We start from the raw sequence: 18,575 nt of genomic DNA, 5'->3' as shown, positions 1-18,575 counted from the left end.
CACGTAGAGCAGTTGGAGAGGGAGGAGATATGGGTATATAGGTATATGCATAGCTGACTCACTTTGTTATAAAGCAGAAACTAACACACCATTGTAAAGCAATTATACTCCAATAAAGACATTTAAAATTTAAAAATGCTACAGAAGAAAACAAAACTTTAGGAAAATTGATGAAACAATAATGACAAAATGACTGTTTTTGAAATTTTCCAAAATAAAAATTTTAAGAATATGTAATGTCCCAATTTTGAATGACAGCCCCTTCAGGCTAATTTCTTATTGTTTTGACATGTCATCATTTTTTGAGTGCTTTCTTTCAGAGCAAAATGTCCCAGGCTCACTTTCTGTCTTTATTGCTTATGTTATCTATTCCTACGTAAAAGAAATTACAGTAGTTGCCCCTTACCCATGGTTTCTCTTCCCACAGTTTCAGTTACCAGTCAGCTATGATCCAAAAATATTAAATGGAAAATTCCAAAAGTAATCTATTGATAAGTTTGAAGTTGCATGCTGTTATGAGAAGCATGATGAAATCTCATGCCATCCAGCTTTGTCCCTCTCCATCCTGCCCGGGACATTGAATCATACCATTGTCCAGTGTATCCCACCAGTTAGTCACTTAGTGGTTGTTGTAGGTCATCAGATTGACTGTCACAGTATTACAGTGTTTGTGTTCAAGTAACCCTTATTTTACTTAATAATCGTCTCAATGCCCAAGAGTAGTGATGCTGGCAATTCGGATATGTCAAAGAGAAGCCGTAAGTGCCTCCTTTAAGTGAATAGGTGAAAGTTCTAGACTTAACAAGGAAAGAAAAAAATCATACGCTGAGTTTGCTAAGATTTTCGTTAAGAATAGATTTCTATCTGAAATTGTGAGGAAGGAAAAAGAAATTCCTATTAGTTTTGCTGTCACACCTCAAACTGCAAAAGTGATAGCCACAGTGCTTGATGAGTTCTTAGTTAAGATGGAAAAGGTGTTAAATTTATACAGCATATTTTGAGAGAGAGAGAGACCACATTCACATAACTTTTATTACAGTATATTGTTATAATTGTCCTATTTTATTAGTTATTTTTGTTAATCTCTTACTATGCCTAATTTATCAATTAAACTTTATCATAGGCATGTTTGTATCGGCAAAAAAAATAGTATATAGAGGGTTCGGAATGATCCGCAGTTTCAGACATCTGCTGGGGGTCTTGGAATGTATCCCACATGGATAGAAGGGGAGTACCATACTTGAAAACTTAGAGGCTTAAAGCAATAAGTATTCATGGTCTCATATAGTTTCTGTGGGTCAGAAATTTGTGACTGGCTTAGCTGTTCATTTGGTTTAGATTCTCTCATAGGGTTGCAGTTAAGATGTTAGCCAGGGCTTTAACCTCTGAAGTCTTGATAGTAAATTTGCTTCTTCCATAACGGTTCATTCACATGGTTGGCAAGTTAGTGTTGACTGTTGGTAGGAGGCCTTAGATCCTTACCATGTTGACCTCTCAGTGGACTGTTTCGTCTGCCAGCCTCCCTCAGAATGAATGGTCCAAAAGAGAGTAAGGAGGACACTTGTGTGTGTTTTATGACCTCAAGAGTCATACAATGTAATTCCCACAATATTCCTTAGATTACACGTCAGCCTTATTCATTTTCAGAAGAGATTATATTAAGGGCATGAATACCAGGAGACAGTGGTCAATTGGGAGTCACCTTGTAGGCCGATACTACATTACCCTAGCACAGGAATCTCCCACGAGCCCTTGTTCCTTTTGATATAGAGTAATATGTAAAGATCAAAATCTTGTTACTAGGGTTACTCATTGTCGATTGGTTATCATTTGCGCTAGGCACCATTCGTACACAGAGCTAAGAAATATATATATTTCTCTATATATACACATATGTTTAAATCATGCATTCATATTGATATTTCTGACTTAAATTTAGCATAAGAGGGTTTTTACCTCTTTGCTTTTATGTTTTCCATTTTTATTTTTTGGAAATATGTAAAAAATTTACATACTTATAAAGTCAAAACCATGTAAAAAATATATATATATTTAGAGAAGTCTTTCTTATATGCCTCCCTCTACCCCCTTTGCTACCAGTAACCATTTTTATTTGTTTTTGGTCTATCCTTCCAGTGTTTCATTCTGCAAATATAGATAAATGCATGCACACATACAAATATGTGTATTCTTATTCTCCATTCTCCTCCCTCTCAATCTCCTGTCTCCTACAAAGGATAGCATACTTTATATGGTGTTCTGTGCCTTACATTTTAATTTAACAGTATATCCTGGGTATTACTCCATAACTTTATTTGGAGATCTTCATTTTCTTATGGCTATATATGATCTATTATGTGGATATAGTATTGAGAATTGGGTCAGTCTTTTGCTGGAAATAATGTGCATCAGATAATATTGTGTCATTTGGTACTTGTACCAGGTGTGTTGGTGGGGTAGATTGCTAAAGTGGGACTGCTGGGGCAAAGGAAAAATATGTATACAATTTTGTTGGATATTGGCAGATTCCCCTTCATAGGTATTATGCCATTTTTGCTGTCCCATTGGAGGTATTGTGAGGATTAAATGAGTTCATGAGTGTAGAGTGCCTGACACGATGACCGTTTATTCAAAATAGCTGTTACCCTAAAGTCAACATCCTTAGACCTTTCCTACATTGTCAGATGAATTTCAAGACTTCTCAATATCCTACATACATTTCTAGATATATATTTCACTTTACATGTAGCCCCTTTAATTGCTTTGTGCAGAACTAAACATGACACTCGGTGGTAGATCATTCCAAAATGTTTATTTTATATGTTTAAGAGGTTGAAAAACAACCTGAAAGAAGAATCAGATAGGAGGCCCTATTCTTTCATACATTCTCAAACATTGGGGTTTACATTTATAAAGTGGCAATTTACATTGGAATGTTTCTGTCCCATAAAACCATTCAACATTATGATGGTAAATTCCTTCAGGATAATAAACTGTAGAATACTTTGGGGAAATCATTTTCCTAACTGAGCCTGCATTTTAATATTTTATTTTTGGAACCACCTATAGTTTAGCTAGTTGAATACAGGCTAAGGTGAAGGGCTCTAATCTGTTCAATGATCACAGGCTGTACCCCTCTTGATTATTGCCTAACAGATTTATGGCTTAATTACAAGAACAATCAAATATAAATGAGTCTAGAGACATTGTTAGTATATGCTTTAAAAATAAGTGAAAATTTACTAGCTGCTGATGGTATTAAAAAAGGATTACTTGCTAAAGTACTTTTAGAATAGTTTATTTAACCTAGGGGAGATAACTGTTAACATTAAGATGAAAACTCTAGAAAAATTATTTCTCCATTGGTTCCAGTATTTTTATATTCATAACTGGTTTTTTAGAAATGTTTTTGTTTTTATTTAAACAAGTAGTAACTTATCTAAAATAAGTAGCTATTTAATAAAGTAATAGTAATAAAGTAATTTGAATAAAACTAGATGCATTTATTTTAGTAGTTTGTTAATAAGCTTTTCTGAAAATTCTCTGTTATATTATCTGCCAGTGCTTCATTATCTTTGTAACATTCTAGATTTATAAATTAGTACATGACACTCTTATTCTTTGCCCATTTAAATTTATTTCTAGGTGCTAACTGCCAAAGAAAGGAAAACTCAGATTGATGATAGAAACAAATTGACTGAGCATTTTATCATCACATTGCCTATGTTGCTATCAAAGGTACAGTTTCATTTACAGTTTTGTGATAATATGCCACTGAGTTTGCTTATTACACTGTACTATTAAAGTAGTTACTTCGTTTTCTTTGCTTCTCCTTCTAGTATTCTGCAGATGCAGAGAAGGTAGCAAACTTGCTACAAATCCCACAGTATTTTGATCTAGAAATTTATAGCACAGGTAGAATGGAAAAGGTAAGACGCTATAAAATTGAAATTCTGCTATTATAGTCAGTTTTATTAACTGAATTATTTTATTTTCATGTAATATATAGGCTTATTTGTTATTTGACAGATGCTTTTTAAAATTTTTATTATTAATCTAAATATCATAGTTTTTCTTTTTTTCCTCCTCAGCATCTAGATGCTTTACTAAAACAGATTAAATTTGTTGTGGAGAAACACGTAGAATCAGATGTTCTAGAAGCCTGCAGTAAAACCTATAGCATCTTATGCAGTGAAGAGTATACCATCCAGAACAGAGTTGACATAGCTCGAAGCCAACTGATTGATGAGTTTGTAGATCGATTCAATCATTCTGTGGAAGATCTATTGCAAGAGGTCTGTTTTAAAGTTAATGTGTACATATAATGATTTTGGCTAATAATTTTTCAAGGTAGCTGAGTTTTAAATTGTTTCCATTTTAAAATAAAATCTAGTAGAATTCTCTACTCCTTTCAAAACTTAGCAGCATTATTGCAGTTGTTCATTTTATGAAGATCAGCCTTAGTTACACTTCATTTTTATTTTAAAAACCTGTTTCATAAAAGACAGACTTCTTTTCTCTTTTAAGAAAGGTCTGACTTAAGTCATTTTTTCATTTTCTATTCCTGGGACCTAATTTGCATTTTAATATTACTGAACTATTACGTGCTAATGAATAGAACATAAAAATTGTGTGCTTATAAAGGATGGCTTACCAGTGGTGTGCCCAAGATAGCAGCAAGCATCTCCAACTGGTTATTTTTATAATTATTTCTGTGATTCCTGCCTCTTGCCCTCTCCTTTCAATCTATGTAAGGCAATCTGGAATTCCTACAGCTTAGTATGTCCTGACGGCCAGGCTGATAGGATTTACTTTTAATCCATGTAATCAGTTTTCCCCTACTTTTAATTTTAACTTTTAATTTTTTTCAACCATTTTTTGATTTTCATTGTGATTTTGAAGTTACAGATGTAACTGACAATCAGTAAAATCTTTGAAATAACCAATAAAATCTTTAAAGTACCTATCCTTTCACTCAGCAGTTTCAAGGAATTTATCCGAAGGTATTAATCAGAAAATTGTACAAAGTCACGTTTATGACATTGTTTAAAATGCAAAAGTGGTTATTTCTGGGTGTTGGGCTTATGGGTGTGTTTTACTTTTTGTTTTTTTGCTTATTTGTATTTTCTCATTTATCAACAGTGAATATATACTATTTATATAATAAAAAAGAATTTTTCTTTAGGCAGTAAGTATTAATAGACTTCCATGTGAATTTGAGGATGAGTAAATTGATGGTATTAAGGTACTGTCTGCTTTTTTTTATAGGGAGAAGAAGCTGATGATGATGATATTTACAATGTTCTTTCTACATTAAAGCGGTTAACCTCTTTCCACAAGTATGTCATTTTATTTAAAGTAGATTTAATGAATAACCTATATTAGTCAACATAAAACAAACTGATTGTAATGTTTAACATCCATGTAACAATGGGAAATTTTAGAGAAATATTGAGATGTTGTGATGTTTTCTTTTTATTATTCAGATTTGAGTTTTTATTATAATTTGATTACTTAAGGAGTAAGATTTATCATTCAGTGTAATGAATGTACACTGTACACTATAAAAGTTTAAGATAATCAGTATAGTTAACAAATTAGATGGGCTTATTTTGCAAGCTAGAGTTTTTATAGGTATAATTTTCAGATGGTAGCTCTTAGAAATCTTACTAAATACAAATCACAGCTTTGGAGAAAGCCACAAAATTATTTCTATAAGCTTTTTTTCCTGAATTGTTCTTGTTTGTCTAGTTTGTTTATTATTGTGTTCTTACTATGTAGACAGAACTGTTGGATTTGAATAAGGAAAATAAGGCTCAGATCGATGAAATAGGTATCATTTTCAAATTGTAATTTTCATATTCCTTGTAATGAAACATGCTTATCTTCTCCATAAAGAAAGGAAAATAAAGAACTTTGTTGTGAAAAAGAATGTTTAGGTGTAGCCCTTACTTTGATGAATACTTCAGATTTCAAAAGCAGTGTCTAAAATCTAAGCCTTTTCTGTATACACAAGTACATTTTTGGAATTCCATGGAGAAGCAAACTCTTACTTGAAAAAATATTTTGACATCTGAAAATAAAAGTTGACAACCAGTGTCAAAACTCCTATTTAAGAAAATATTTTGACGTTTGAAAATAAAAGTTGACAGCCAGTAATCATGCTATTTTTAGTAGCAGAGCTCATGAGAATTTACACTGTCAGTGTATCTCATTCAGAAGTCCTCAGCACATGTAAATAGCTACACTAAAGTTTTTGAACTGTGCCATATTTCCTTTACCCTGACTTTGTCTTTATTTATCTCCATCTCGTGAATACAAATCTCTTTTTCAAAAATACACATGTATTTGTACTTTGAAATTCTGAATGAATTTGTTTAAATGTGCTTTAAAACATACTAGAAAGAAAGAAATGGTAACCTTCACTTTAACATAGGAAGTTTTATTGTTATTGATTTCTTTTAATGAATTCCTAATATCAACTTCCATTCTGTCTTTCTCTACCCGTCTCCCTCTTCTCTTCTCCCCCTCTCATTCCCCCCTTCCTTCTTTTTTTCTTTCTCTCTTTCTTTGTTTTTTTCTCCCACTCCCTCTCCCTCTTTCTCTTTTTCTTTCTAAGTTTGAGGACTTGAACATTTCCTTATGGAACTTTTACAATTCTACTAGAAAATGAAGTTACTTTATTCTTCCCCCATTGAAACTGAGCTCAACAAATTTAAACCTTCCTCCACTCTAGAATAAAGTTAATGCATTTTTGTTTATTTTAGCGCTCATGATCTCACAAAATGGGATCTGTTTGGTAATTGCTACAGATTATTGAAGACTGGAATTGAACATGGAGCTATGCCAGAACAGGTAGGAGTTTATTGATATTCTTTTTGTGTCATTTTAGAAAGCTTTTCTGATATCGTGTAGGATTCTCAAAAGCCTTTCATGGAACATAGTTGATGATTCTTAAACGCAGCCACTTCCTTTGAGAATTATTGCCATAGTGATTCAATGTTACAGATAGATATATCTTCAGATTTGAACAGAAAAGAAGAGAAAAAGTTTGCTATAATGTAGCAAAAGTTTAATATTAATATTTATTTTTGACATAAACATTATTACTCTTTTAGGGAAAATACCATTACTTACTATAGTAGCAATTTCAAAACTTCATCAGTTTAATATAATGAAAATTTCTGATCATGGCTGTATTTCGGACACTGTTCTAGGTAATGATAATAGTAAGCCTTAGATATGGCTTAGTTTTTGTGGTGAATCATATTTACATAAGTTTGGAGGCCTTTAGCAGATTTTAGACTTTTTTGCATTCATATGTAAGTTGGAGTGAAAAGGGCAGGAACTCAACAGACTTTCTCCAGTCTGGAAGAGACTTGGAATAGTCAACTTAATTATCATACAGAGAATTAAGAATTTAATACTTCTGTATGAGAATTAACTTGTTACTTACTAATTAACAATTAAAATTATTGCTAATTAACAGTAACGATCTGTTATTAAGGATTAAGAGTTATTTTATACATTGCAGACACTCATTCATGTAGACCAAAACACCAACCCCATAAGTTAGGTATAAGGTGGTGTTTAGGTGTGAGCTCATCCATTCCTGTTTTGGTAATATGGGATGCTTAGATGACACTTCATTATACTAAAGTAATCAATGGATATAACAAAATTATAATTTCATGTTAAAAGTTCATCATAGAAACAATGCTTTATTATTGCTATGATTAACTCTTAAATTGCCTTAATTCATGTCTTTGATCTCTACTTTGTAGCCACTCTTAATAACAAATGTCCCTGATTGTGTTAGGTGTTTTATTATAGTTTGTGGGAAAATGCTGAAAATTTGACCCCTTGTTTTTCTTCATTTATTGTTGACTCTTCAGCTTTGATCCTCTTTTCATCTCAAACTTTTCAGTAGCCTAAATGCAATTCACTGATATTCTAAGCTGTGCTTCAGAGTTGAAAGGGAGTGATAAGAGTTAAGATAGTCTTTTTTTTGGTTTTCACATTTTCCTCAAGAAGAGAATAAGAATAGCACTTCTCTGTTTTATCTGGAGATTATAACTATATCTAAATTTATTTTTAATTCTCCATACCATCATTTATTGTCTTAGACCTGACTTGTTACAGTCTCACAATGTTTTTCTGTGATTATGTTGGTTTTCTATTATTTATTTTTACTGCATATGCATTATCTACCCAATTTTATTTTAATTTCTTTGAGTAAGAGAGCATTTATGTGAGATTTACTTTAACTTTGTTAACTTCTTAGACACATATTCTTTATTAATTTAAACATGTGTATGAAGTTTGAGTACCTCACTACTAGATTGTACTCTTATTCATTTTAGCAATCAGAAATTATTTAGCATTTAGCACCTCTTAGAAACATCTCTTTAGATACCCAGTACTGAGAATCCAAAACCCGTATTCAGCCGTTTCTTCATAGGACCATGCAAGCTTACTTTTTTAGATTCCAACTCTGTTCCTTTTAATTAGAATCCAAGAAAATACTTCTAGAGCAAGGATATCAAAGAACTGCCAAAATGTTTGCTGTTTGTTAACCCTCAGTTATGCTTAACATTTTGAAGATACCTTAAAACTTTCTAGCTATTTTGGGGGAACTGTACTGTCCTTATATGCTTGACTGTTTGTTTTCCATGGTAACCATTTCAACTAGAAGTTTCACAGTCCCACTCTTCAGGATTAACTGAATTCTTTTTTCCTTCCTCTTCCTGTGATCTACCTTTTCTCATGTCAGTGCTATTTTAACTATTGTAGTAGAATAGGTAAAACCAAAGTTTAAAAAATTTAGCTATTCTTAAAATACTTTTTTTAAAGTTGAATTATAGAAAAGTTATAATCGAAAAATCAGCTCTCTTATTTCCTTCAATTCATCAATTGTCAATAATTTTTCCCAGTTGTACTCTTACATGCTTGTGCACCTCTCTATTGCTCTCTCTCCCTCTCGCTTTTCCTCCCCCATACTATTAATATGCATGTGTACAATAAATATTAATAATATTTTATAGCAATTTTTCTCCAGCCCAGGATCCAAGCCATAATAGCACATTGTATTTCTTTTTTTTTAGAAAATTTTAAAAAATAAATTTATTTATTTATTTTTGGCTGTGCTTGGTCTTCGTTGCTGCACATGGGCTTTCTCAAGTTGGTGGCGAGCGGGGCCTGCTCTTCGTTGAGGTGCATGGGCTTCTCACTGCGGTAGCTTCTCTTGTTGCGGAGCACAGGCTCTAGGCATGTGGGCTTCAGTAGTTGTGGTGCATGGGCTCCAGTAGTTGTGGTGCGTGGGCTCAGTAGTTGTGGCTCATGGGCTCTAGAGCACAGGCTCAGTAGTTGTGGCACATGGGCTTAGTTGCTCCATGGCATGTGGAATCTTCCCAACCAGGGCTTGAACCCATGTCCCCTGCAGTGGCAGGTGGATTCTTAACCACTGCACCACCAGGGAAGTCCCACATTGCATTTTTGTAATGTCTTTTTTTTTGTTGTCCTTTAATCTGAATGGTTTTTCAGGCTTTGCCTTTCATGATGTTGACATTTGGAAGAGTACAGACCAGTTATTTTATAGAATGTTCTTCATTTACTTTTGTCTGATCTACACGTTTAGATTGAGATTATGCATTCGTGGCAGGAATGCTACATAAATGATACTCTGTTTTCAGTGAATCACATCAGGAAGCACATGATGGCAGTTTGTTCAGTATTGGTGATAATTAATTTTGATCACTTTAGTAAGTGAGGTCTGCTAAGTATCTCCCGTGCAGAGTTACCATTTTCTTTTTTAATGAATAAGTAATCTGTGAGAATATTCTTTAAGACTGTGTAAATAATCCTGTTTCTTACCAAACTTTGACATAATAATTTGAGCATTCTTTTGTGATTTTGCCTGACTCGTTTATTATTATGATAGTCACAAAATGGTAACTGAAGTGGTGATTTTCTAACTCTGTCATTTATTTTATATTTATTTGTTGGCCCTCTGCTATAAGGAAGAACTTTCCCTTCTCCCTTTGGTTATTTATGTATTTATTAATTTGTTTACCTTTTTAAATTTTAAATTTATTTTTTAAAATTTAGTATCAGTATGGACTCATGGGTTTCTGTTTTATTCCTATTCTGTTCATCTGGTTAAAACAGTACTATTGTTATTCATTTTGGTGCTGAAATTGTTGCAGATTTAGCCAGAGGGAATTTCTTTCCAGCCTGTTCCTATGTGCTTTAAATATTTTTTGAGCACTTCCATACTTTCTGGCACAAGAATATGTTCCAGGGTCTGTTTATGCCTACCCCTATGCTAATGAATTCTTAACCTATGGAAAATATAAAACTTACTGCAGTTCCTTAACACAATAGTCATTAGTTTGTAAAGAACCCACATTTCAGAATTTATTGTAGTATTTCTTCATACATTTTTTTGTAAAATGAAGGCAAAAAATATTAAGATTCTCTTTATCCTGTTTTGTGGCCTTTGTGCCAGTTTTCTGTTGGTGTATCTGTATATCTGTAAGTTTAAACCTTCTCTTAGGCAACATCTAAGAAAAATTAAATATTAAAACTCTGCTTCAATACATAGTTCCAAGAATGTCTTTCCAGATTCTAAAAATTGAAAGCCAATAAAGAACAATTTATAAATTATTTTGGTAAATATATGCTATATAACAAAATAGTATGATTAAACCCATAAAGAAGGAAATGTAATCATATCAGTAACTTGGGGCCTATCAAGCCATCAGTAATAGAAAATTTAAGTTTTGTACTTATTATGTACCAGGTACTATTTTAAGTCTTTATGTGCATACATTTCTTGAAGCCTCATGACAGCCCTATAGAATATACATCGTTATTCTCATTTTATTGGTTATGAAACTGAAACATAGAGATATTAAATAACTTGCCTAAAGTCTCATAGCTGTTGCATACCCACTTTAACCAAGCTTTTAAATTCTTTTCATTGTCTCCAAATTTTCTACTGCTAATTTGCTACTACTGTTTATAGTATCCCATGCCTTCTGATGTTTGCCCCATATCAAACTCCTATTATTTTGTATTTTTATTTTTTCCAAACTTCTTTTGTATTGTATTGTTTCAGTGGGAATTGTGGGGAGAGATTAGATGCTGGTACTTAACCTATCATTGTGAACTGGAAATCAACACATTTCTTTAGACAGAACATAATACAGGAGTTGTTTAATTTTAGTCCAGTTTTTGCTTATGACTATATTAAGGCTTATTTGTTACTAGCTTCAATGTTTGTGCTTTTCTTCGCATTTACTCAAAACTTACTGCAAACTCTGCTCTTTGCCACACTGATTCTTATTTTTTTAATTATTATACAGTAAAACTGACTTGTCTTCCTGCCTGTGTAAAGTTATGAATTTTAACATGTGTATAGATTTACGTAGTCACCACCACAATCAGGATACAAAACAGTTTCATCATCCCCAAAACTTCTTCATATTATCCCTCCATAGTCATATGATGGAGCTACTTACAACTCCTGAAAACCACCCATCTGTTTTCCATCACTATAGTTGTGTCTTTCTGAGATTTCCAAATAAATGGAATTGTACACTATGTAAACCCTGAGCATAATGCCTTTGAGATTAATCCAAGTTGTTGTGTGAGTCAGTAGTTGGTTTGTTTTTACTGCTCAGTTGTATTCCATTGTGTAGATACACCACAGTTTGTCTTATTCATTCAACTGTTGAAAGATATTTGGGTTGTTTCCAACTTTTGGCTATCACAATAAAAAGTGCTATGAATATTGGTATACAGTCTTTCGTTTGAACATAAATTTTCATTTCTCTAAAGTAAATGACCAGGAGTATAATTGCTGGGTCTTATGTTAAGTGTATGTTTAACTTTATTAGAAACTGCCAAACCATTTTCCATAGTGGCTGTACCATTCTGCATTTCTGCGAGCAATGTATGAGAGTTCCAGTTGTTCTGCATCATCAGCACTTGATATTGTCAATATTTTTTACTCTAGCCATCCAAGTAGATATGTAGTGGTGTTTCACTGTGCTTTTTAATATATATTTTCTTAATGCTAGTGACGTTGAACATCTTTTCATGTACTTATTTACCAGGCTTATGCCCTTTTTGGTGAAACCATGTTGATTATTAATTTGTACCTAAAGGCTCTTTTTAAAAGGAAATATTAATGTCACTCATGTTAACCAAGTCTAAATATGATAAAAAGATCAGTTTTGGATATTAGAAGCAGACTAGTATTAAGTTTAGTTCACTCTTTTGTCATGTACTTGTGCACTAAAAAATTTGAGCCTCCTTCCCCTTAAAGTCTCTTGCAAACAGAAAAGTAAAAGAGCCTAAATTTATCCCAGTCATTATGTGGATTTTCAGAATTTTAAACATGTCCTATATGTGTAGATAACATATATCTGCACATACATTTATTAGTTTCCTGTCAGGTTTTATTTTCAGGCAAATTCAGTTTTTCTAAACTTTAAACATTCTAAGAGTTTATCTCTTGGTCTTAACTTAGATGTAATAATACAGTTCATCTTCATTTTCAAGATATATCATTAGCTGTAGGTTGAATGATTCTCATTGATTCACTCTGCTAACAAAGGTAGAGCTAGGTCCTTTAAATAGATAAAAGTATTAAGAAAAAAGGCTAATAAAAATAATTTTTATGTTGGTTAAGGTAATGCTAACTGCTATAATAGATTAATCTCAATATTTCAGAGGCTTAACACAATAGAAATGTATTTCTCACTTACATTACTATAAGGCACAATTAAAGGAAGCGGCGTGTCACTGCACTGCCAAGTCATTCAGGGACCCATGGTCTCTTGGGTTATTGGTATCCTACTGGCAGATAGGGGAGAAGATGGAGAAGGCAGTCCTGCTTCTTAACTAATTTTTGCCCAGAAGTGTGCAATATACATTACTATGTCCTTCCAGGTACCTCATTACCTTGTGGAAAAATGAGGTCAGAAGAGTAGGGTTGGAAGAAATTCTTAGTCATCAGACTAATAATTGGAATTATTTGAAGTTCCTTTCCAGAGTCAGAGCAGTGTTAGTCACGAAAAGGGAGAAGGACTGTGGTGCTAATAGGTTAGAATGATCTCTTTGGCTTTTTCAGTTTTTTATTGCTTGTCCTTCTTGTTTGACCTGTACTACAGAAAGATGAAGTTGCTAAATAAATGACTTTTGACGAGTTAGGATAACATTGCTAGTATAGGGGATAAAGTCAATATGACTGATGAAAAGCCTGGAAGAAAGAGTTCTGAATTTTCTTTTGAAGTGTGATCAACTGTATTGTTATATAATTATACCTGTGAGAAAGCAAAATGTTTCCCAGTCAATGAGAGTGAGCTTTTTATTTTAAAATAATACAGTGGAGCCCTTTTAAAGTAAATGTATGATGAATACCAATATATTGAAAATTAAAATGGAGATTCTCTATTGGAAATAGATATTGAAGTGACCAATCTCTCTCTTCTCTTATAACCACATCTAAGAAACTTGTGCACAACTTTGGAACACACTTTGAATAATTCCTAGTATATAGGTCATAGAAATGTAGAAGGAAAGGAAATGATACTTGTAATGATTAGTATAGATATAACCAAAATCAAGCAGTTCTTCAACATTACTTTTTTCCATATCTTAATTTCCCATTGGTTAATGTTCATTTGTATATCACTCTTCTAGTAATTTAACAATGCAGATTGTTTCAAATTCAAGAGAAAGTTTTAAATCACACAAACCACTTTAGTACTTCTTATTATAAAGTAAAGGTTATCAAATGGTGTCTCAGAACCAGAGGTTTACCATATTGAGTATCCCCTAAGTATAGTAAGATGATTTCTTTAACATTAATGTTCATAAGTTGACAGTGTTTCAGTAGCCTTGTTTCTGGCATTCTGACATGAATCAATCATTTAATTATCATGTTTAATAAAACCCTGACATCTCATTAGTTTTGTATGAAAAGCAGCACCACTCATCCCTCTAATTCTGATGAGTTATTTTCAGTGCTGAGTAGGTGCATTGGAGATATTTTTTACTTATGTGATCTGAAACCTGAAATTTTTAAAGTAAAACCAGCCAAAATTGTACTTCGTGAAGCATTCCACTTACTGATTTCTCTTTGATTTATTCTCTACATTCTCTTAGGGTTTTTAGTTTACCAAGAGGAGAAAATAATAGAGACACTATAATAATGGAATATCATATTATCAGACATGCTTTATTGCAATAAAGATGTACCATGTATTCAAACAAAAATGCAGTAAAAGACCTATCCAAAATGAAATTTTCTTTTTTATTATGATTCTTAACCAGTTCTTATTTTCCTAAATTCTTCTATTTGTCTCTCTGAAAAATATGGATAAACATTTCACAGAACAGGAATTCAGGCCCAATAAAAAATGAAAAGGTGCTCATCTCCATCGGTAATTAGAAATATGTAAATTAATACCACATTAAGGCACTACTCATACATAATAAAATCACCAGATTTAAAACACCTGATGATATCAAATGTTGGTAAAAACATGGAGCCACAGGAACTGTCAAAGACTATTAGATACAGACACTGTGGACAAAAATTTGGTACTATCTACTGTAAAGTTAAATATACACATACTATATGACCCAGCAATCCTGTTCCCAGAGCAGTGATTCTCAAAGTGTGGTCCAGGGAGCCTGGGGGAATTTCCAGGGCAGGCTCATAAGGTCAAACTATTTTCATAATAAGAGGAAGATGTCTTTTGCTTTCTCTCACAAACATAAATTGGAGTATTGGTGTCATATCAAAGAATAGCCACATTTTTCTGCAAAGACTAATCTGTGACACAGTATTTTCTTCATATACTTCAATCATTGTTTTGTATATGTTTTATGCACATTTCTGTATGTGTTGTATTTTATATTAAAAATTCTTTAAAACAAAATAAGTAATCATTTAGGTATAAAATATGGATAAAAACAATTTCTTCAATCTCCCCTTAAAAATCTGACTGAGCAAAGTATTCTGACAGTGCAGTTTTGTTTAAAGCGTAGTATCATTTGGGTCCATATTTATCGAGATACATTATATCTTTATTCTCTAGACTGATACGTTGGTTTTGTCTTTTTTTAACTAAATATTATTTTATACATTCTCATTAATTCTACAGATATTTGGACTTGAAACCTTATTGTAAGATAAAAACTATGATAAATATTGTTCTCTTAATATTGTACAAACGTAAATTATGTCTCATTTGTTTGAATTTTTTATTTGATACAGATAGTCGTACAGGCACTGCAGTGTTCCCATTACTCGATTCTTTGGCAGTTGGTGAAAATTACTGATGGTTCTCCTTCCAAAGTAAGTAAGAGTTTCTGTAGGCAGAAGGGGTACTACTAAAGCAAAATAACTTTGCTTAACTCATTATTTAATAATTTATTTTTATCAGTTATTGTAACAAATTATAATTTTAATAAAATATATAATTATTATTGTTATCAATTCTTGCTTTATCCTATATATATATTTTACCTCTTTGGAAGATAAACAGTTTTTCGAGCAATAGACACAGAGTTATATGTGTATACAAAGTTTAAATTCTTACAAGAGGTAACTGTTGTTGAAACCACAAGAGCTCTGATAGGTGACATGCTATAAAAAAGAATAATATTGAAAGACAAAAGTATGTAGCTTTCAGTTCTGGCATTATGGCACCTTGGGGCCCAAACTGAACAACACTTCTTTTTTTTAAGTTTACATCGTTGGATAAATTTTTTTTTTATTTTCAATCTACACGTGACCATGCAAAACAAAAGGGAAAATACAAACCAGAAGTTAAGTGAAACTAGGATCCAAGAGAGTCAAGCATAGTACTAAAGCCTACTTAACCTTGAGGATATTTTGTAATCTAGGCGAATCCCAAGGCCCTCGCGAGGAGGAAAGTCTAATAGGTAGCATGTCTCCTTGATATATTTGGGATGCTAAAGAGCATGAGGGTAAATTAGAAATAAATCCATACCAGTTCCATTCATGGGGGAATATAAGGGAAACAGCCTGTCTTAAAATTTGTCATTAATTAAAGGGGGGAAAATAGGTCACCCATGAAAGTTTATAACCATGAGCTAACTGTCACATAGGTTTGCACCCTAAATTCATACTATTTCTGTGGTCCATTAGAAAAAAAAAAAAACAAACAAAAACAAAATAAGATTTTGATTTAAAATGTTCTGTCGTGGTGGTATTCCCAAGCAATCTAAGACAATCAAATATAAATCCTTTCTGAAGGAACTTGCCTCAAAGAGTTTTCCACAAAGTTTTAAGAAAAATGAGCTCATGGTAAAAAAAAAAAAAAAAAACAACTCTACTAAAAAGAAAATTAGAAACCATGAAGAGAATCAGACTAAAAAAGTATTTTATACATTGGAATTATCTGACTTAAATATAAAACAAATGTTTCAATTGTTTTATGAAATCAAAGAGTCTTGAATATATGAGTAAAGAGCAAACACTTGATAAAGAACCAAATAAAAATACTATGATGTTTACATATCCTCAGCTTAACAAAACACAAGCTATTCAACCAGTAAAGAACATAAGTAATACATTTCCGTATAGAAACAACTGCTTGATATGGAGTGTTCTTTTCTTTTTGTCCTTTCCTATGAATAATTCTAGGATTTCTTTGCCTTTGGAAGTAAATGGGTTTTTTTTTTTCTATTAACAGTTTCAGTCTTGAAAAACAAAAATCAAAGTTAACCTCCTTTTTTTGGAAACAAAAACCACTTTAAAACTATATTACATTTTCATGTTTTTTAAAATGTTATTTTATATGGTAAGATTAAAGGAGATTGAATATATATAAGTTAAAATTTGAAAGCAAGAGTTTATATATTATACACAGTTACTTTTATTCTGATTTTTTCACCTGGTTGACTTTTATATTGTTTTTTTCCACTGACGTCATTTTGGTTATCTGAGTTATTTGTATTTTAACTGAATGTTAATAACTACATTTTAGTAAATTTGGAGTATACACTAGCCTAAAACTTTAGCATAATTAGTGGTTATTTCCTCCACTGAATTTAAATTTTGTCCTTTTACAACTATGTTCCATAATTAGAGTGAGAATCTCTATTCTTGGACCTACTTCTTTGAATATTTTCTATTTTTTTAATCCTGTTACAGCAGAATTATTTTGAGATTCCTTGCCTTTCTGTTTAATTTTCATCTGATACATTCTAATAAAAATAACTTCCTTTTTGTCATTAATCATTCTACAGATTTTGTTGTTGTCATTGCCACAGTGGCATTGCAGATTTTGCAGGCAACACTGATTTTCTTCATTCCAGAAAGAATGCCATAGCATCTTTTAGGTGCTTTATTGTTCAGTTGATTTCCATTTGTAGTTTTGTGTGCATTTATATCACATGTGAACTTCTCCTTACTTAGGTGTCTCTCAAGTTGTTTCTTCTCACTTTGAAGTTGTTGATAATTTTTGTAAACCAAAATATATTCAGTAATCGTGTATCAGTTGCATCTATAGTTTAAAAGTGGTTGTCTCAAAGAGATAATCTTGAAAAACATGAATCTTCAGGACACATGCAAACTTGAAAAATTAATCTTTCATTGCTAATATTTCTCCTTTTAAAATAATTATTTTAATGATTCTTACTTATAATAATCACAAGATCAGGAATTGCCAAACTTTCTAATCCCCTATATGATATAGGTTATCTCTGAAAATGTAAGAGCCACATACATCAGCTTTGAACACATGTAATCTATATTATTAACATCCCACTTGATAAGATATCAACTTCCTAAGTATAGTCTCAGCCACATCATTAACTTGTGTAAATAACCTTTAGGCAAGTCACTTAAATAATTTTAAAATAGATAATTTATATCAAAGCATTTTATCAGTTGTAAAGGGCTTTCCAGGTACTAATAACAAATGAAAAATCACTTATCTGTGTCTCACGTTACATTTTATGAAATTTAAAGTTGTATTGGGCCAATTCTTTCTAGCTCTAGAATTCTGCAGTCTGTGCTAAGGTTAATAATAACTGCTATACTGAAGGTGTCTGGATAAATATACAAGAATCTTAACAGTGGTTACTTCTGGGAAATAGAATTCTTTGGGGGCAAGCATAGGAAGGAAAGAAATTTACTTTTCCCTTTATACCTTTGATACTTTTTGAGGGATTGTTTTTGCTGTTGATATTTAAAGTGAATATTAATATCTCAAAAATTAATTTTTAAAAACTACTACTGCGAAAACTTCTTGATTCTCCATCTTGTAATCATAGGTTTTGGTTTATCACATATAACTCACTGAGTTGTTGGACCTGAATGAATACTAGAAAAGTGCTTAGTATGTTCTGTATCTTATTTGGTGTAGCAGCATTCTTCTGTTGTTTGTAAATGTAATATTAGAGCTATAAAGGAATTTGGAAATAACTTGATGAAACCTGTTTGTTTTAGGTAAGGCCTAAAAGGGGACATTGTTATTTTTACCTTGTTGATATTTTACATTTTGTTAATCACTTTAATATAAATGCTT

General features: G+C 32.0%; 1 protein-coding gene across 3 annotated transcripts in view; it reads left to right on the top strand.

The window, feature by feature from the left end:
* STAG1 (STAG1 cohesin complex component) overlaps nt 1–18,575 on the top strand; it is a gene marked incomplete at its 3' end in the record, with an annotated part of 433,334 nt that overhangs the window by 377,344 nt on the left and 37,415 nt on the right. For all 3 annotated transcript variants that reach the window (XM_082624612.1, XM_082624613.1, XM_082624611.1), the window contains 6 exons: nt 3,646–3,738; nt 3,840–3,929; nt 4,092–4,295; nt 5,269–5,339; nt 6,768–6,855; nt 15,293–15,373. In XM_082624612.1, the coding sequence (XP_082480738.1) occupies nt 3,646–3,738; nt 3,840–3,929; nt 4,092–4,295; nt 5,269–5,339; nt 6,768–6,855; nt 15,293–15,373 (627 nt within the window). The remainder of the gene's footprint in view (nt 1–3,645; nt 3,739–3,839; nt 3,930–4,091; nt 4,296–5,268; nt 5,340–6,767; nt 6,856–15,292; nt 15,374–18,575) is intronic.

This window comes from Mesoplodon mirus, assembly GCF_964341445.2.
Source record: "Mesoplodon mirus genome assembly, chromosome: 6".
Lineage (NCBI taxonomy): Eukaryota > Metazoa > Chordata > Mammalia > Artiodactyla > Ziphiidae > Mesoplodon > Mesoplodon mirus.
Note: the sequence above shows the minus strand (reverse complement) of the source record. Positions and strands in the feature narration are given on the sequence as shown.